This window comes from Culex pipiens, chromosome 3 (assembly GCF_016801865.2).
Source record: "Culex pipiens pallens isolate TS chromosome 3, TS_CPP_V2, whole genome shotgun sequence".
Classification (NCBI taxonomy): Eukaryota; Metazoa; Arthropoda; class Insecta; order Diptera; family Culicidae; genus Culex; species Culex pipiens.
This window is the reverse complement of record NC_068939.1, coordinates 123854812-123875839: the sequence shown is the minus strand read 5'-3', so window position 1 is coordinate 123875839 and position 21028 is coordinate 123854812. Positions and strand designations below refer to the sequence as shown.

Genomic DNA, 21028 nt, shown 5'->3' with positions numbered 1-21028 from the left:
GTATCATTAAGTGTACTTTTTAAGAGGAAGATCTTATTAAGATTTTTAGTTTAAGTTTTGTTTGTTCATGTTCATTAAGAAATGCTTGGAGGTTACGTTTAAGACTAGAACAGAGTTGCCCACTTTTAGGCCTTGTGGGCCAGATCTGATTTTACTGCTGGCTGGAATTAAAATGGGAAAGTCTGGCATTTTTTCCATAAAATTTATTTTATAGGCCCCCAAAACCAAAGCTAAAAACTCTATTCGCCACCTACATTCGAGTAGGAGAACTTTGGTGCAAGGTTACGTTTACGTTTTTGCGCGATAAGTGCAAAGGGGAGTGAAAACTATTTTAAGGTTTTTTAAAAGAAAATTGATCTTTTGGAATAAAATAAAGTTAACAGGAGGTAAGAAATAAAAACTTTTATCGACTGACCTTTTGATTTTTTTGCCAAGTTGCCTTTTTCATTGAAAATTCTGAGATCCGGATTGAAAACGCGAGAATGAGGTTAGATTGCTAATTTTGAAAATTATTATCATTTTTCAAGCAGATCTTTGCTTTTATGGTAGAAGTGACTTTAAAAAATATTTGTCCACTTGAATAATCTACATTCTCAATTGATTAGTTAGGTTTTGGTTGATTAAAATATTCCCTTATTTTGAATCAGATAATGAACAGGTTAAATCGGCCATCACAAAAATATTTTCGTTTATATCAATTAAGCTATTTATTTCTTACCTGAAAATGGTATAATTTGCTATTAATGTCGATTTTATGATGAAATAAAACAATTTCAAATTTCAAATCAATTTACTCGCTGTAGGTTATAATGAAAACATCACCCCAAGATTGAGCGCCCTCTAGTGGGGGGTAATTTTGACGTTTGATTGCCTATTATGTTCTTTTGAAATAAACACATACCGTTAACCGGGATGACACTGATAGGATTTATTTTAAGAGTATTTTTCAACTGGTAAGGTTTTTTTTATTATTTTAAAAATATGTACTTGGATAAGCCACACAAAGTTCATGTACTTTTTTTGAAAAAAAGTTTATTCAACAGTGTTTAAAAAAAATGATTACGTGCAAGATTCTTAGTTTGATCTTCGGGGTGTTGTTGATAGTAACAGTTTTTCTTGTTAAAATCAGATTTATTACATTCTAATATTACTTTTACGTCAAATGTACCAGCACTAAGGTTGCTGATATAGTTTTTATGAAAAAAAAACAGTGTTTATATTTAGTTACTTAGTTTACATATTATGTTTTATTGTTTACGAAATATATATAAATTATAGGTTAAAATGTAAAAAATCCGAATTTTGATTATAAAATTAGAGATTTATATTAAATTTTAAACTGAATTCAAAGCACGAATGAAAAGTTTTCACATTTTATATGGAATTTGTTCAAATGAAAATGCATATAATTTTTAAGATTTAAAAAAATATTTGAAACACATTATATTGATTATTTACAAACTTATTTTAACCTTCTTCTAGTGGGAAATTGTCCAAAGAATCCTAAGTGCATTCCGTTTTCCGACTCAAAATCATGTTCATTGAGAAATTCATGACACTTTAAGAAGATGAAAATAATGATATTCATCAACATTTTCCTAATTATAGTTAACCAACTTATTATTTTTTTTTGAAATTTTATGAAAAGTTCATTTTACCACGATCAGTATGATTCCATACAATTCCGTATGTATTGAATTTGTACTTTTCATTTTGCGGAAAAAAAACTCTAAACTATCAAAGTCATCCCGTTTTACGAAATATGGAAAAGCAGCATATAACAAAGATAACTTTAAAAACTGTGTTTATTTTATATATTTTTATTTTGCTTTAAATTGTATTGCTATTGTTTTTGTCGATTGCAATTAAATATAAAATATCATTAAAATTCAAAGTATATTGGTCGCTGCAAGTTTTTAAAAGTTTAATTTCCTCAACACAATAATATATATTAAAATATCAAATCAAATTTATTTTCAGAATGACTCGCTGGTTTTAGAGCATAACTCAACCAATCGAGACGATTCTTTTTCCAGTGATTTGTAAAGATGTCTAGATGATCCTAGAACTTTGCAAAACTCGATTTGATCAAATCTCTAATTTTTGCGATCAAAAACGTCGTTCCACATTTTCCTAACACGTCTAATTTTGGGCGAATATTGTTTACACACACAAAAAAAAGGTGAAACGATGTTTTTGATTGCAAAAATTACAGGTTTGATCAAATCGAGTTCTGAAATATTCTAGGATCATCTACAAATCACTGGGGAAAAGAATCGTCCCGATTGGTTGAGTTATGCTCGAAAACCAGCGAGTTAAAGTTATCGTTCCAACTTTTTTGAGGGGTTGGGAGTTGGAATGATAATTTGATTTTATAAGCTTGTTTTCAAACAAAACTATATCACTGAAAAGTTGGCCTGGAAAAAAAACATTATTTTGCTTACTCATTTAGGCCGTTGCAAATATTTTTTGAAGTTTATGTCCCTCGACTCTGACCAAAGTCGTGGGGGGGGGGGCACCAAAAAAAAAGTTTAAACATTGAATTTACGACCATGGTTTCAACATTTGAATGAACAAAATGTTTAAAAATGCATTTTACACATGCCCAGTTGTTTTGCAATCATTAGTTTCCAATATTCCTAAGTATTGACGAAATTTTTTTTTTTGCAAAAACAAAGTTTTTGCGGTGCTGTACATTGGTATTACTTTTTTTTTACAATTTTTTACAACAATCCCAGTTTTTTATATATACATATTTCACATATTCACGATATGGATAATTTTGTTTTATTGTGCAAAAATTTGCAACCACAAAATTCACTAATAGAAAAAGTGTCTATTTTATATGTTAAACTGCCTTACCCAAAGCGTTATCAGCCTCAGATGGTAGTCCCAGATGCCCCCTACAAGCTCCAGGTCGAATCCAGATTGAGTTTGAACATGGTATTATTTTTTTCACTAAAATGCCAAAAATGTGTCCCGATTTGCCCACTTCCCGATTTGCCACTTTCCCGTGTTCATATTTTGGCCAGATTCTAGTTTATATGTATATACAACCCCTAAAAATTTCAGGCAGCACGAAAGCACGCAATGTAAATAATAACGATTATGTTTTGTTTGGCTGACCATTATGTGCATTGTCCCGAAGTTTGGTTGAAGTGAAGTCCCGAGTTATAATTACAAATGAATACAATAGTCTAACTTGTACGTTTTTCAAACGCGATCTGACCTGAAATCCCTTCGGCCAGTGGACGCACTTACATCAATTTTCAGGGAATGACAAGATAGCACGACAAGATTGAAATTACTTTCATATGTAAAGTGACAAAAATGCACGGAGTTTTTTCGGATTTCGTTGAATATCTCAGGATTGAAACCGAATTTTGGGGATCTGTCAAGGTCAAAAGGTGAGGCATTGTGAGTTGCACAAAATGCCATTCTTAACTCAATTTGACCCAAAATGCACGTACGAAAAGTTAGAACTACGGCGACAAAGTGTGTATTGCGTTATCCGCGAAACGTAAGCGAATTTTTTAAATCGGATTAAAGCATCTTGTATGGTTTGTTTACTTAACAAACCAAAACGTCATCATTGACTCATTAAGTAAGAAAAAAATAGATTTATATCAGTTTCATTGAAATAATAGAAAAAAGATTTTTTTTTACCTTTCATTTCAAAGTTAAAGTTCAAATTTTATAATATTTAATATTGTAAAATGAATTAACTTTATAATCGTTCCAACGTCTGAGTCATAAGTAACGAAACTTAGCATGAAAATCATAATAAAATTTCAGCTACACAAATCCACACTTTGTTTAATGATTAAGAACCTTGTGTCAGTGTAGGTACCTAAAGATTTTGTTTTGTTTTAATGTTTAAAAATTCGTTTTCACTATAAGCGCCCCGCAAATCAGTTAGTGACTGTCAGCGCCCTAAAAATCATGTATGCACTGTAGGCGCCCTTAGCCAAATGCGCATCTACCTAGCTCAAGCCCATCAAACACACCCCTGCGTGGACGTCAACCGAAGAGCACGCAACAAGGTCAGTGCCATTTCATGCTCTTAGGTATCAATCCTTGGCCTGCAACAAAAAGAGTTATGGATTATTCTTGAAAAATCCATTTTTGCATAAGAGGTTAGTAACAGTTTATGTTATCATAAAAAATGATATTGGTTGATAGCCAAAACAACTTTGGAATAACATTTTTTGTTATGGAAGAATATCTCCAACTGTTATTGGGATGATCAAATTAGTTGTTAAAATAACAAAAAAATAATAACAAAAATTTGTTCGAAGAATAACTAAAAATGTTATTAGTCTGTTATTACAACAACAATCCAAAAACAAAAAAATCATAACGACGAATAACAAATCTTGTTATAAATAACATAAAATGTTATTGGCCTAGTATCTTCAAATATCAAAAAATGTTATTCCCAAGTTATTTCCGTCTGCTCGGGTAATTTAAATGCATTAAATCATAAACGTGTGAAGCAAAGCATTCGTCGTTTGTCATTACAGCATTGGACATTTGGATTCCACTTTGATTTAATTTAAAAAAAAATGTTTTCTTTGTTTGTTATCCAAAATTTGGCCAATGCAAATATTATTTGATGTAATTGTCTTCCCTTTCTTTTTTATATTCCTTAATTCAATTTTAAAGGAAAACATATTTTAAACGATACGCTATTTAGAGTTGATAAAATAACTATTATTTTTTGCATTTTTTAATAAAATGGGGAATTTTCAGCATTTAAAAAATTGCAGATTGCTCAACTAAACCACAAATCGGATAGTAAAATTTTCGAGAAAAATATTTTTAAGGATTTCGACAGTAAGATTGACCGAGCCACATAGCCCAGTGGTAACGCTTCCGCCTCGTAAGCGGTAGATCGGGGTTCAAATCCCGGCTCGGACCACCACAACTGGTGATCTTTTCCCTTCTGGATCAGATTGCTTAGTAAAGGGAAGGTAGTGTATCTTCACAAATTGGACCTTATCAAGACACCTTAGGAAGACAAAGCCCAAAGTATGCCCAAAGAAGCCATTTTGCATCATTAGTTTGTTCATATAATTTTCCATATGAATTTGGCAGCTGTCCATACAAAAATGATATGTGAAAATTCAAAAATCTGTATCTTTTGAAGGAATTTTCTGATCGATTTGGTGTCTTCGGCAAAGTTGTAGGTATGGATATGGACTACACTGAAAAAAAATATACACGGTAAAAAAAATTTGGTGATTTTTAATTTCACTTTTTGTCACTTAAACTTGATTTACAAAAAAACACTATTTTTAGTTTTTTTTATATGTTTTAGAAAATGCCAACTTTTCAGAAATTTCCAGAATGGGCAAAAAATCTTTGACCGAGTTATGATTTTTTTGAATCAATACCGATTTAAAAAAAAAATCGAAATGCTGGTCGCAAAAATTTGTCAACTCCATTTTTCGATAAAAATTGAATTTGCAATCAAAAAGTACTTTAGTGAATTTTTGATAGAGTGCACCGTTTTTAAGTTATAGCCATTTTTAGGTAACTTTTTTGAAGATAGTCGCAGTATTTCCTTTTTTTTTTTTAAATAAGTGCCCATGGTGGGCAACCACCACTGAAAAAAAATATTTTTGAAAAGCTGAGTAAATTCTCTATATTTTTCATTTTTGAACTTTGTTGATACGACCCTTAGTTGCTGAGATATTGCCATGCAAAGGTTAAAAAACAGGAAAATTGATGTTTTCTAAGTCTCACCCAAACAACCCACCATTTTCTAATGTCGATATCTCAGCAACTAATGGTCCGATTTACAATGTTAAAATATGAAACATTTGTGAAATTTTCCGATCTTTTCGAAAAAAATATTTTCAAAAATTTAAAATCAAGACTTACATTTCAAACGGGCCAAACATTCAATATTACGCCCTTCCTTTAAAACATATAAAAAAAAAAATAAAAATAGTGTTTTTTTTTGCAAATCAAGTTTTAGTGACAAAAAGTGTAATTAAAAATCACTAATTATTTTTTACCGTGTATCTTTTTTTTTCAGTGTAGTCCATATCCATACCTACAACTTTGCCATCAAAAAATTCCTTCATAAGATACAGATTTTTGAATTTTCACATATCATTTTTGTATGGACAGCTGCCAAATTTGTATGGAAAATTATATGAACGAACTAATGATGCAAAATGGCTTCTTTGGGCATACCGAAGGCACCAAAAAAGTTTCAGCCGGATTAAAAATACAAAAATTAAAATTAAAAAAAAGAGAGAACTGCTCTTATGTAGAATATTAAGATACCAATTTTGCAAGGGCAACTGTGTCACATTTTATGGAAACTTTTATGGACAAACCATGCCGCAAAATACTTCCCTGCCAAGTTTAAAGCAAATAAAAAAAAAACAAAAAATTGTCGATGTTCGAAATTCTGGAGAATTGCTTTGTTTGAATACATACCGTCGTCAGGCAGGGCTTTTTTCATAATTATTTCTATTAGGTCCTTTTCGGTACTGGGACCTGGTTAGGACCGCGTCGGCTTTTGTAAATGTTTTTTTCTACACTGTAAAAAAGGTAAAATTACATCTTAAAAACGGTACATCTTTTATGTCAGAAAAAAGCTTTAATTTTACCTCTGATAATGTGTAAATAAACATCTGGCAGACGCTAGGAAAAAATATCTATAATCCTAAAAAAATATCAAACCGGCGATAGTTATATCTAACTTACTAAGTCCGCTCCCCAACCCGCACGACCAATTCGCCGCTGTGAAAACTGGTCGATCAAAGCCAATGCACCTCTATGTGCTCCGTACATTGTATACTGTATTTACTGCATATACGGTACATAGAGGTACTTTGGCTTTGATCGTCCAGAGCACACGATTTTAAACCAAACTGCATCAATAACTCAAAAGTGATGAAAATGCATATGGGACGTTTATGCGATCAGGGGCAGTTTATGCACACGTCTCAAAAAGAAGATTTTTTTCAACATAATCTGTACATGTATCCAACGAGGCATTGCCGAAAAGTTAGCAGCGAAATAATCGGCAAGCAAGGCCAATGAACCCACTTTTAAAGTTAGGATTTCAGTTTTTCCACAAATTTCAAATAAATTTAGAATGCGTTTTAAAAACACTCAAATAATTCTATTCTTTTCTTTCTATTATTTTTTTTTTAATTTGGTTGCCAGTTTAATTTTAAGAACTTAGTGCAATGTTCTTTTTCATATTGGTAAGTGTAACATAACTCAATTACACCTTTTTTCAATTTCAAGAAACACTTTTAAATTGAACTTTTAGTGATACGTTTGTTGCCTCGATTTATGCTGGCGTCCATGTGTTTGGTACAAAACCAACTCAATGTCGCAAAAGTTTTTGAACTTTTCAGCTTTGAACTTTGTGATTAGATTACGCCCCAATCACTTTTCTTATCAGTAATGCTAATTGGAGTTCATCCGAAAGTACATCCGAAAAAATATAAATGTATTATAAAAAGAGGCCAGCCCTACTGCGCTATGTTTACCGCAGAGAGGATTCTGTGTACGAATCACATTTCACGGAATCTACAGGGGAGAAAGGATGCGTGGACATACCGTACCAAACACTCCATTATGTAATTTCAAGTGTTATGTTGGGTTTGTTCAGTGTGGTTATATATAAAGAATGAAACAATGAATATCCATGAAAATCAAAGAAAATAAGAAAATTTCGTAGTTTGAACAGACTCTTAATTATGAACAATTTAAAGGGAGTTTTTCTCAATAAAATCACTACGCAGGCTGTTTACATTTTTTGATAACCACTTTTTATTCTGCTTTAAATTTAATTTAAAATTTGTTTACACATTCTACAATGCTATGCTTTCACCTGCTCCGTTTGTCCGACCGGTATTGTTTTTATGATTTTTTTTACGTTTTTTTTTTTATTTTTCATTTCGTGCCGCCACATTGTCACATCCACCGTAAAATACACCTGTCTCTCTCTCTCGCCGGGGGTGGGGCATTTCGACCACCCTAGCTCTCAATCTACCGATTAATTTGTGTCCTGTCCGAGCTTGCGCATTCTAATAGTTATCATTAATTTATATTCTTTTTATTAATTAATCCATCCACATCATGCTACTTTTTAGTCACCATTTTTGCCTGTACAGAGAATAAAGAAAGATCACACTTAATCCCTTAAGCTACCACATCGTACTATCACGCGTTCATTCATGCCTCGATTTCCAAACTAGCTGCAATCGATCCTCCGTTAAATATAATAATTTTCTGTATTTATCTTAATTACTTTTGCTCTACGATGATCGCTACGTCATTTCGTACTATTTTACACAAATGTTTGAAATTATGTTTTTTAGTTTTTCTAAAATGATATTTTTAAGTATACTCTCTCTCTCTCTACGCTGAGTCGTCACCATTTTTGTTTCGACTCAAAATGATGCGAAATAACTTAAAGTTAGCTGATTCTTTCAAGTACGGGAAAAGATTATTTAAATAATAAACGAAATAGTAGTATACACCGAAATTTACAAGAAAAAAGGTAAATGCAAATTGTTAAACTAAAACAGAGAAAGGAAGAGTTGTTTGTTTCTTTTCATAGATTTGCTTATAGCTAGTAAAAAATAGTGGAATTTAGACACTGTTTCTCCCCCCGCTAGAAATTTGATGAGTGATTTAGCTTATATTTACAAAGATCGAAGATTTGTGTGTTTATTTTTCGTTTCGTTTTCCGAACTTCCATCAATTAGAAAGTATTATTTGCTTGTGTGTGTGTGAACTTACACGCTAAAATCACCGAGATCTTGATTTGTTTTTTAAAAAAGAAATGATTTGATAACACGTACGATGCTTGGTTTTTCTTTTTCATCTGATTAGGGTACATTATTTTTTTGTGTGTTTGTGATTTTGTTGGGTAACATTCGATGAAATATGTTTCGGTTTTGTCATTTTTTTTAATTTACTCAAAACCCGTTTCACCAATGAATGACTGTGTGTTATTTTTACTGAACAAAGTACTTTGAGGTTTTTTGATGATTTTGGATCGATCATTTGTCCATTGCTAGAATGTTCTTTACTGGTAAAATGAGGGGTTTTTTCAAAGGTTTTTAGAGGTTCGTTGGCTCTAAAATATTCAAAAGTAGTGTTGTAAGAGTATTATTGATGATTCTAGTAAAAATAAGGACGCCAATTCAGAAATTTTCACATATTTTGTAAATATCCAAATAGGGAGAAAATTGATTGATTTTTCTTTATTTTTTCAAGTGATTAAAAGAAATGATATTCAGCGATATTTCATCCAAATGAACTTTTGAAAAGATAATTCAATTTAATTCAAATGAAATACACAATTTTAACATTTCTTGGTTGTCAACCACCAACAACATGCATTGTTATTGAGTAGCTTAGATTTAAAACAGGGAAAAATATCATTAAAATTGTACTGAAAATAGCAAACTTTGATATTTTAATTGCAAATTAATAACAAAATAAGTTATTCATATGCTATTGTATGAGTAAAATAAGTTATTTTCATGTCAATAATCAATGATATTTTTTATTGAGATGTTATGAATCTCCAATAATATGACATAAATTGCCATTAGGAGCACAAATCACGTAAAGAAGTTATTAGACTACGACAAACAAACTTTTTGACAGTTTGCCTGCATTTGTATGCAGAAACGTCAGCCTGCATACATTTGGCATTGTTTGCGAGATTGACAAACTGTCAAATACAAAAAAGTGCGAATTTGTTTGCCATAGTCTAATAGCTCCTTAAACATTTCATGTATTAATCGTTTAAATTGCGGAAGACTTGAAAATAAATCAAAATATCGATTTGTTATGGGCAACAATTTGACAGCTATTGCTTTTGTTGTGGGCTCTCATTTGACAACCGTGCTAGCGTCCAGTCGGAATAGGGTTGCCCTCTGCATATCTGGAGTTTTTTTTGAAAAGGTCCTATAAACAAAATTTCAAATTTTTGCTTTTTGGGTGTTTTTAGAACCGCCTCGAGTCAGGGGTATTCAAAATGAAAATTTTGTTTATAGGACCTTTTCAAAAAAAAACTCCAGATATAATCCTGACTTTTAAGGTTAAAAAAACTGTAAATTAGTACTAGAGAGACACAGATCATGATAGACATTTAAAAAAAATGGAGTTATTTTTGTTAAGTTCTAGTAAAAAAAAATTTAATTGTTCTGCTTTTTGGGTGTTTGTGAACACTGCTTACGAAAGGCAGATTCAGAAACACCCAAAAATCGATAAAATTCAATTTGGTTTATCCAACCATTTTCATAAAATCTCCAACAAAGTAAACAAAAAAAGATTTAAATTCCGGTTATAAATCGTGAAAATACCACAAAAAAGGAGAAATTGATTCAACAGACTTAATAAGTGAAATTAAGATAATATTTGTTAAATCGGTTGAGTTTATTCAAAAATTACGTAACAAATTATAGGAAAGGATTCAATTACTGATTCACGCTTCTTGTAATTTAAGTAATAATTTTACTGTTGTTTTTCTTTATTGACGGAGAGGGGTGCTGTAAATGTTGCATTTTGTGTTACGTAATATTTGAACGAACCCCGAATTTAGCGAAATTTGTCAAACATTTGTTTGTCGGAATATTTATAAGATTTCTCCAGAAATCTGTAAATCTGTTTGCAGATTCTGTATCGGAAAGTTGAAAACAAACAATAATTTATCCACCTCTAGGTTAGTTTTCAAAAAACAAAAAGACAAAAGAGCCATTGATACTTATTGGCATTTTTACTAAACTAAAACAAAGTACATTTCTAGAGTTTTTTTTTCGAAATGGTCCTATAAACATGGGATTACCTTTGTTTGTAGGACCTTTTCAAATAAAACTCTAGATTCTAAGAATGTGGATGTGTTTTTAAAACTGTTTTTTTCGTAAATGAATCAAAAACAAGATCTAAAATCGGATTTGTTAATAAAAGGCTCCAGCGTCCCATTTGAAAACTAACCTCAGTTAAATAGACACGCAACTTAAGGAGGTATTGGACTATGACAAACAAACAAACTCGCACTTTATCGTGTTTGAGCCTGACGTTTCTGCAAACAAATACAGGCAAACAAACAGCCTATCTGTCTAAAAGTGCGAATTTGTTTGTTTGTCTAATTGAACCTCCTTCAGCATGAAATTTTTAAATATTTATACTGAATGATATCAATTTTAGTTCTTAGTATCAAAACCATCAATAAGTGCGTGTGTGTTTACAATCCGATATCTGCAGGCCGGCTACGAAGTTACGGAAAAGTATAGTCTGTATCAGGGTGGGTAAATACTGATACAAATTTGTTTGTAGTTTTATCATATTCGAACTTAATGATGTCTCTGTATACGATAAAAGGCTTGCCCTTATGTATATTTTTGAAATAAAGATACAAATACAAATACAAATTATTCTAATTTTTATTTTGGCCAAAAATCATCAATATTTTAAAAGTATTGTCTTGTTACCAAAAATAAAGAAAATATAGAATTTTGTGAAATTTTCCCATACTGTAAACTGAAGAAACATTTTGTAATGTTCTAATTGGAATATTTTTATTAGAATACAACTTATTTTACAAGGATTAAAACTTACAACGGAGTACCTTCATTACAAGATACCAATTTCAAACCTCTAAAACCACCAAAAATTCCCGAAAGGACACTCCGGGTCGCACCGATCACCCCGCAATCCATTCCCGTTTAGAATAATTTGTACATTGTTCATTTAAGGGGCCGCGATCGCATCCTCCCCGGAGTGCCCCCCATGTTTTCATCCAGATTGAACCCGCAACGGACAAAGGATCCCCCCCTTAAGTTGTGACCACCCTACTGCTTCTCACTCTTGCCCATCCCGAGCAGGTGCTCGCCCGCGATCAGCCCGCTCGCGGCCGCCGCCGCCGACGGCTGGTGCGCGTAGTTCCGGATCTGGTGCAGCGAGATCAGCTGGTTCGGGAAGTTTACGGCGGCTGCGGCCGCCGCCGCCGCGTTCCCCACCACCTGCTTCTGGTTCTGGAAGTTGATGGCATCGTACAGGTAGCTCGGCCGCTGGGAAGCCGCCGCCAGCTGCTGGTGGTGGTGGGCGGCGAGGGACGCGTTCAGGTGCGGCGGCATCGCCTGGATGGGCGTGAACGCCGAGTTGGTGGTGATGGCGGGTGGGGCCTTGGACGTGTCGTACGTGCTCGCGGCCGCGGACGAGGTGGGCGTTTGGACGTTCTGCTGAACGTGCTGCTGCTGCTGCTGTTGGGGGTTTTGCCGGATCACGACCAGGTCTTCGCCCATGTCGTCCGAGTTGGCGGAGCTGTTGGCGGCGTTGTTCAAACTACGGTGATGGTCTGGAAGAAGAGGAAGGGGAAAAGTACGCGACTAGATCAGACAAACGACGTTCGGTTGTGGGGCAAGGGGGGACAACATCAATCTTATTGAGACTCACCATTGGCAGAGTTGGGGCCGCCACTTCCGCCGTGCTGTTGTTGTTGCTGTTGCTGCTGCTGCTGCTGCTGCTGTTGGAGGGCAAAGTCGTACTGCTGCTGCTGTTGTTGCTGCATGGCTTCGGCTAGGGATGCCGCCGAGTCGGGGCTGACCTTGGGCCAGTAGGGGTGTTCGCCGGCTGCGCCAGCCGCAACGAGGGTTGCGGCCGCCGCCGCATTGCCGACCATGCCGCCCATCCGGTTCAACCCGAGACCTGCCAGTCCGGCAAGTCCTGCCGCGGCATCCGCCGCCGAAATGGCCGCGGCGCCAGCTCCCGCATTTCCAGCGTTGGCCGCGTTGTTGTTGTTGCTATTGCTGTTGTTGTTGTTGTTGTTATTGTTCTGCCCCCGGTTCCGGCGCTTCTCCTCCTTCTCCGCGTGCTTCTGCATGTGCTTGGCCAGGTACGTCTCCTGGGTGTACGACTTGCCGCACAGCTGGCAGATGTGCGTCTTCAGGTGCTTCGAGTCCTTGTGCTTTGGTATGTGCTCCAGCAGGGACGCCTCGTCCGTGAAGCACTTGTAGCAGGAGTTGCATTTGTACGGCTTGTCCGTCTGGTGACAGCGCGAGTGCGACTGCAGGTTCGACAGCTGCGAGAACGCCTTCGGGCAGCCCGGGTGGCGACACTTGTACGGTTTGTCCCCCGTGTGCGTCCGTATGTGCTGCTGCAGGTGGCTCAGCTGGGTGAACTTGCGCTGGCAGATCTCGCAGCGGTACGGCTTGATGCCGAGGTGTATCCGCGTGTGCTGCGACAGGTAGCTCGAGTTGGCGAACGCCTTTGTACATTGGGAGCACTTGTACGGTTTGGTTTCGCGCATGTGCAGCTGGCCGCCGTGCAGCGCCAGGTCGCCCTTGTTGGCGAAGATCTGCGAATAAGAGAGAAGTTGAGTTAGTCAAAAGTCTGCGAAAAGTTGGCTCAAAAAAGGTTAAAAACATCCAAGTTTAAGTAAAACTATTTAAGGATACCGTGGAGAATTTCCCTTGTCCCCTTAAAAAAGTGAAGCATCAACACTTCCATCATATTTTATGACGAAATCCAGTCTGCATTTCGGTAAAATACCGTCCCCAAGTGAAGCGAAGAAATGATCCTTTGCAAAAGCACACGTGCTTGCCAGGCCTACTGCGTCGAGTTAACCGCAAAGATGGTTCGTTGCGTGAAATCATATGTGTCGACTGACCAACAAGTGAGAAACGTCTGATCGTCATAGTTTTACAGTTGTATTTACATGGGAGAAAAATATTTACCAACTCACACAAAATCGGAAATAAGTTTGAAAAAAAAAAAAACATTTTGCGTTTCTCTTTGTTTTGTCGTTTGTGACCTGTCGTGGTCGTGAATTAACATGATTGGCAACGACCAACTTTTTTCGTTAAATCGTGATAACTCGTTATGATTGTCTGCTCTACTTTTAAACTCTCTTATTGTCATTATCCAAGGGACCATAGAGATAGACAAGCATCACTCACGGAGTATTCATTTTTATGTATGTCTGAAATTTGGCACCGTGAAAAAAGGGCTCTTGCACGACATTTTGCGGTGTATACCGAAGTTTTTCGTCGGGGATCTAGAGCAACTTTTTTTTTAATATTTTTTTTCGATTTTTTTTTTGATATTTCTTCAGAAAAGTCGTTGAAAATCGGTACATTCATGTTGATATCACTCATATTTCTTATGAATATGCCTTGGGAGACTATAACTTTATATATTTGACAAATATTTGACATCCAATAAAAAGTTTTCAAACCAAATTTATCAGATATCTAGCTTTTTTTGAAATTTCACAAAATCCAACTGGAAACCCCAATACGACCGAAAATAAATCTTTTCTTTGCACAATTTATCATCAAAATACTGCAACACTGCCCGGATACAAATTTGAGCATTTAACAATGCAAAACGTAGATTATCTGATTAATGTTTATTACCCAGGTTCCCAAAATTATTTTTTCAATCCTCTGCCATATTACACTTTTCCAGAAACTCAAATGATGGGCATTTTGTATCTAAAGAATGATTTTAAACAAAAAACTCTTTATAATGCAGTCAATATCTTACAACCAGGGCTGTGGAGTCGGAGTCGGAGTCGGAGCCGGAGTCGGTGGAGTCGGGTCTTTTTGGGGACCTGGAGTCGGAGTCGGAGTCGGAGTCGTCAAAACTCGAACAGCTGGAGTCGGAGTCGGAGCCGGAGTCGGCTAAATTTTTATGAGCCGGAGTCGGAGTCGGAGTCGGAGCCGAATATTTCTGATAATCCGGAGTCGGAGTCGGAGTCGAAGTTATCTAAAATTCAACAAAAAATATGTTTTTTTCATTGTTTATTGTTGTTATTGTTATAATGCAGGTTAATTCACAAAACTTCGTATATTTTCAATTGTTTTTTGAGTTGTATTCACTGCGTTGCCCTTTTATTCGTTTTCTGAAAGAGCTTTATCAGGTGCCATTATGTTTTGAGGCATTTTTATTGTGATTGGAATGCTTTTATTGTGTTATTTCACTATGATCATTGAATGATAACCTGTTAATCCTCTCTTACCCAAGTATGTAGTATCATAACTAAAAAAACAAACAATATTGGTTTTGTAGTCAGAAATTTTCAATTGATTCTTGACGTCTTTCTTTTGCTCATATTTTTGTGCCCTTTTAATTCAGATTTGACCAAATTGAATCCAGTTTTTTTTGAAAAAGTACATACACAATCATCTTTTACCCCTATAGCGAATGTCTTTGAAGTTTTAAGTAAAACATTTTTTAGGAAAAAAGTTGCGAGGTACATAAAAAGATTGAAAATAATCGGGAAAACACTGACAGTATAACTCTTCCATCAAATTATCAACGATTATAACAATCTATTACTTGGAACTCAACATGTTGCATTTAAAATATTTGAAACTGACAAAAAATATCATATAAAGTTGCAACTTATTTTGAAATAATCATTGATTATGGTAAATAAACCGATTATCTTAATGTTTTCTATTTCTATCTAAAAGTGTTTATCCTTAGGCAAACTATTTTGATATCGTTGCAAATTATCATTGAACAAATCTCAGAATTTAAGTACCGAAAAAGAACCAATAAAAAGTATATGAAAAAAATTATAGGACTTTAATTTATTAATCAAATGTGATTCAACCGGTAAGAATTTTGTCATAATGTACATATCTCACGCCAATATGACGGAAGGTGACTATCATTGCAAATCAATGCACCTAAAAAAAATCATATTGAAAAGGTAGTTCAAGGGGTTCTTTTGAAATATCAAAGACCTTTGAAATATTTTACCTGTGGATTTTTGTGTTTTATTTTATTTTTTTTATTTTATGTTTTTTCATATATTTTGATGGAGGCGCACGATCGTTTATAAAACTTCGTTCTATATGAAGATTCATGATTTATTGCGCGCCTCCATTTAAATATATAGAAAATTTTAAATTGAAAATTTCCTAGTTGAAATATTTTTTAGGTCACGGATATTTGAAAAGAACCCCTTAAGAGTCCATTTCACGAAGAAAAATTGTAGGTACAATAATTTGCAATAATAATCTCCTTAAGCCATGGCGTGATGTCCATGTACTTCTTAATAAAAATCAATGGAGGTTTAAAAAATAGTTTCGTTTTAATTTGGTATTTGAAAAACCAAGGTGACTTTGATAGTCACTGTGATTCTTATAAATGTTAGCCTAAAAGTGAGCAAATTGAATTTATTTGTTAAATCGATCATCAAGGCTAGGTTTCTTTTCATGATTAATTAAAAAATAACAACTAAATATTTAAATTTATCAGCCTTTAATAAATTATATGTAAATTTGAAGTTAAGTAAATAAATTAAAAAAAAATACTTATAAAATTGGTCTTCTTAAAATGTCTTCTGATCTGGAGTTATTTTTTGATTTATGTTATAATAACGTATAAAACTTATAACCTAGAAACGTTTTATTCCATTTTTTGATTCGAATTTTCTTTCCTTGAGAAAAACTTGAAACTAAGCGAGTATATAATTATCATTGTTTGCAAAATAATAGTTAACTAACTTTTGAAACATTTAGAAATATGTGGAGTCGGAGTCGGAGTCGGAGCCAACAATTTATTGAAAGCTGGAGTCGGAGTCGGAGTCGGCTAGAGTTGGAAGGCCGGAGTTGGAGTCGGAGTCGGAGTCGGTTGGAGTTAAAGGCCGGAACTGGAGTCGGAGTCGGAGTCGGCTAATCTCAGAAAGCCGGAGTCGGAGTCGGAGTCGGAGTCGTTTAAAACATGACCCGACTCCGCAGCCCTGCTTACAACTGTATCGAAAAAATCAAAATAAATTATAACGAATCAAATTGTTGTCAATTTTCGTATAATCAGAAACTTAACAATACATTCCTCGAAAAATACTTTATTATCTCTCAAAAAATTTAGAAAAATACCTTTTTTGAAAACATGTTTTTACAAAGTTCCCTTTTCAATATTGTAAATTTTTATTTTGAATTTTTTAATCACTGTTGTTTTAACTAGATTTCAGTTTAACTGTTTAATTTATTTCCAATGTAAAATTCAGTTTGATAAGTTTCTATGTTATACCAATTATTTTATACGAAACAAGCTCTTCCCGGCAAACTTCGTCCTGCCCTTTTTTGGTTTCCTGACGTTTCTTGCTTGTTTGCTGATTCAGCCTCCTGCGATCAAAATTTAATTTTACGCAGCTTTTCCCATACAATCTGCAGATTTTCCGGAATCGATTCCAGAGTGGCCAAAGTTGTCACTTTTTGGCGTATGAACCTTCCCTGGACTTTTACGAACCCAACGCAACAAAAAGCACCTCGCTACGACGCTCCGTTTTGAACTGATTCGCGTTCGAACAAAACCGTCGAAATTTTTTATATATATAGAAGATGTTTGAAAGAAAAAATTCTTTTAAAAAAATTACAATGACCTAAATAAAAATTTCTTGACTTTTTGTTTTGGTAATTTTAATATTTTTTTAAAACTAAAAAAAACTAGTTTTCGATTTTTTTCATTCAAAGCTAACAACGTTTTGATTTTATTCCGTACAAAAGTTTTTCGATAACTGATTTTTTTTTTAGCTATAGTATTTACCCACACTCACAAAAAAGTTAAAGCGAAACATTTGTAGAAAATATTGGAAACAATTAAAAACATTAACCACAAAAAAACCATTGCCAAACTCAAGTTATAGTCTTTTTCAAATATTCAATCAAAGTGACAAAGTGCTTTACTCTGGTTATAATCATCAACATTAGGCTCTTTTTTTAAATTATTAGTTATTCATTAACTTTGTTGTTGTTTTTATTTTGGATGTTACCTCTTGGTTGATAAACAAAAATTGATAAAAATCTATTCATTCATAAAAAAATAACATTAATATTTGTGTCAAATGCATTCAATATTTGTTAGAAATTTTAAAGTTTAAAATAGATTGAAATAGGAACCTTAAATTAAAAGTTAGTTCCTAAGGGAGAATTTGATAAATTTAATTTGAAAATCGTACAAAATATTACATAATTTTCCATGATTTAGCTAATAACTTTCAAACGAGTATGCTGGAGATTTGAGGGGTCACCATGCCATTACAATTGAAAACATTTTAGATCCAATCACATTGTAGAGAACAGTTTTCTGAACAAATTCCATAAAAAAGTATCAGTTTTGGTTCAAGGTAAGCAGAGATATGCACAATTTTCTAAAATAAAAATTTCTCCAAAATTTCTGAATTAAATTCCCTTCCACATGATGAACTCTGCCTACTCAGAAAAATTTTATGTTTATAATATTTTATTGAAAAATTATCTTTTTCCTGTTTTGACGAAATTAATGGAAATTATTACTAGTGTCTTCCTTCTAACTACAAGGACAAGGATACAAAAATTGAATACATTTCAGTTCTAAAAACATGTCCGACGATTTTTTAAACTTGAAGAGTTTCCAATGATTCAAATTGACCGTTAAATTTCTGTATGTTGAAATTCAAAAGGTTTTACGTCTGTTTATCTATGATAATGTCGCTTGAATCAATAACTGTTAATGTGTTGGAAAATAACTTCCATTAAATGTTGAACCGATTTCCTAAGTTCGAACCCCAAGGTGCACACCCCAATTTAAGGGTTAATAAACACATGTTTAGAGCAGTTCCTCCGTCAATAGCTACAACAAGTAGACATGGTCAGAATTGTCTATACCAAAGAGTTGATCAGACAGAGAACCCCACGAAACAGATCACCTGCGAGCTCTAGTACGGCACCACTACAAACGTGCCCGTCAACCCATTCAAACGATCTCATAATCTGTATTTGGGATCTTTTCAGAGATGATGATGCTGATGATCGCACCAAGCCGCAACGATGTCCACAACCTTCAGTCGCGTCGCGATGAATAGACTACAACGGGCCCAGCACCTGTCCGATCGTTTGTCCTTTCCAAGCCCAGCACGACGATGTACGCGCAATAATGTCCTGCTGCTGCGCAGCAGCAGCTTGACGTGGTGAAACTTGCCCGTTGATGAACAGCCGCAGCCTAGGAGAGAAATCGCCCTGGCAATAATTGTCCAAGGGGGCCCCCCAAATTATTGACAACCAAATTGGTGTATTTACCCAGCCGCAAGTGAGGCGAACACCACCTGATGGTCAATTTGGACATCCGAAGAAATCACGTCAATCAAAGGTTATTGTTGGACTGCTGAAGCTACGTACGTACGTACGCACGTGCAACCCCAAGTGCGCGCGCGATTATTCAAATTAAACAGCCTCGGCCCGAAAAACTAATACGTAACCTTGATTGGGATGTGGTCCTCCTCTCTGTACCTTCCCCCGTTTCGGAGGTAAGGTATTTACCAATTTCACGCTATATCCGCCCTGCTCGAAGCGCGACTTCATGTGGCCTAAATGCTGCCGTCGACTACGTCGACCGATCGACGATGCATTTCAGAAAATAAAAGTTGGCTGATCGAACTTTTTCGGGGATGACCCGAGCAGCAGTAGCAACTCCAGCAATTAGCGGAACCGTTGGAATTTTGGACAAATTCATCTCGTCATCGCGCGTAGCGCGAAGTTTGAACAAGACGCGACCAACGCGCTGCTGCTGAACAGCCGAAGAAACATCAAACATAAACAACTGAACTGGTAGGCAGGAAGATAAACACGAAAAGATGGTTTGAACTGCGTGAAGAAGCGATCGCGCACGCGTGCGCCGTTGCGTATCGGCTCTTTTGGGAGGGGAAATGTCCCCAATTTGGGACTAGGACGTAGTTTTCGACCCATCGACTGCCAAATCCAAAAAAATCCGAAAGTTGATCAGATTGTTTTTTTTTTGATTTCAACCTATCTGCGCTGGTATCCAACCTTTTGTTGCATTCATGCCACCATCAAGATCCGTGTTAACCCTCTACAACCCAACCTCTAGACGGGCTTCGACCTAAAACATCGCCAAAAAACACTTTTTCAACCAATTTTTAATCTTAAAAAATCATTAGAAAGAAGAACTCTTAAAATTTTAGAAAATTTCAGGGTTGGAAGTTAACCTTGTTTTATGTGACTTTGCCAATGTTTTTAAAAATGCCATTTTTTTAGGGGTCAACTTTGGCTGTGTTTTTTACTAAAATTTCCTATATTTTAAGTAAAAAGAAGTTTGCAGTAACTTTTGTAGTGTCCCAGACTACTCTTCTACGCTTCTTCATAATTTAAATGATATGGTGCCATTCTATAGCAGAAAACGTGAAAGACAAGAAAAAATGAAAAATGGACTTTAAAACATGAAAAAATTAGATAGGCAAAATGTATTGATAGGAGGTGGTAGAATAGGCAAAAAACTACAAAAAAAACAAAGATAAACAAAGATAAGATAAATGCAAATTAAAATACTAAACATAAAAACTGATTTACTTTTACTTTTCGTAGAACAAAAGTTGCTCAAAATGACCTCCTGAACACGGGAAAAATAAAAAAAATTGAAGTTGAAGTTGAAAAATGAAAATTGGGCAGTAGAGGGTTGAAAATTATCCTTCTCTGCCATTACTTTCTTTGCCTTGAAATCTTACCAGACATACTTGGATCGAGCAACAATAAATTGTTTTGTAAATAACAATTTTGATTCAAAAAAAAAATCCTAAAAATTAGAGAGTAAAAAAAATTACGACTAAAACTGAAATTTTCATTAAAAAAAACTTCTTAATTGTGAATTGTTTAGAGTTATTGATGTATTGAAATAAATATTTTATATTTTTTTTAACAAAATTTTAATTTTTAGGCAACAGATTCGTGAAAGATGTAAAAGTTTAAGAAAAAAAAAAACATTTCCATAAATTGATTGATATTTTGTATATTTTTAAGTGGCATAAACTGTAATATTTTGATACTTTTTGCCAGTTTTTAAGGTCAGAAGGTTTTTAAGGTAGAAGTTAATCATTTGACTCTAAATTGAAACAAAAATATAACTTATATAGTAGTATGCAACTAAAACGGTTTAAACAAAAATACAACGACAAAAAATATAACAAATTTTAAATAATTACTGCCCGGGCAGACGGTAATAACAACATCCATGTCATTTCAATAACAAA

The 21028-nt window shown here is 34.6% G+C and overlaps 1 protein-coding gene across 2 annotated transcripts in view; it reads right to left on the bottom strand.

Annotated features, from left to right (window-relative positions):
* Positions 1–11513: 11513 nt before the first annotated feature.
* The window catches only part of LOC120412950 (zinc finger protein squeeze-like), a 45162-nt gene continuing 35647 nt past the window's right edge, over positions 11514–21028 (bottom strand). For both annotated transcript variants that reach the window (XM_039573590.2, XM_039573591.2), the window contains 2 exons: positions 12448–13348; positions 11514–12349 (listed from right to left, as the gene is read on the bottom strand). In XM_039573590.2, coding sequence (XP_039429524.1) covers positions 11844–12349; positions 12448–13348 — 1407 coding nt within the window. In that variant the 3' untranslated portion in view covers positions 11514–11843. The remainder of the gene's footprint in view (positions 12350–12447; positions 13349–21028) is intronic.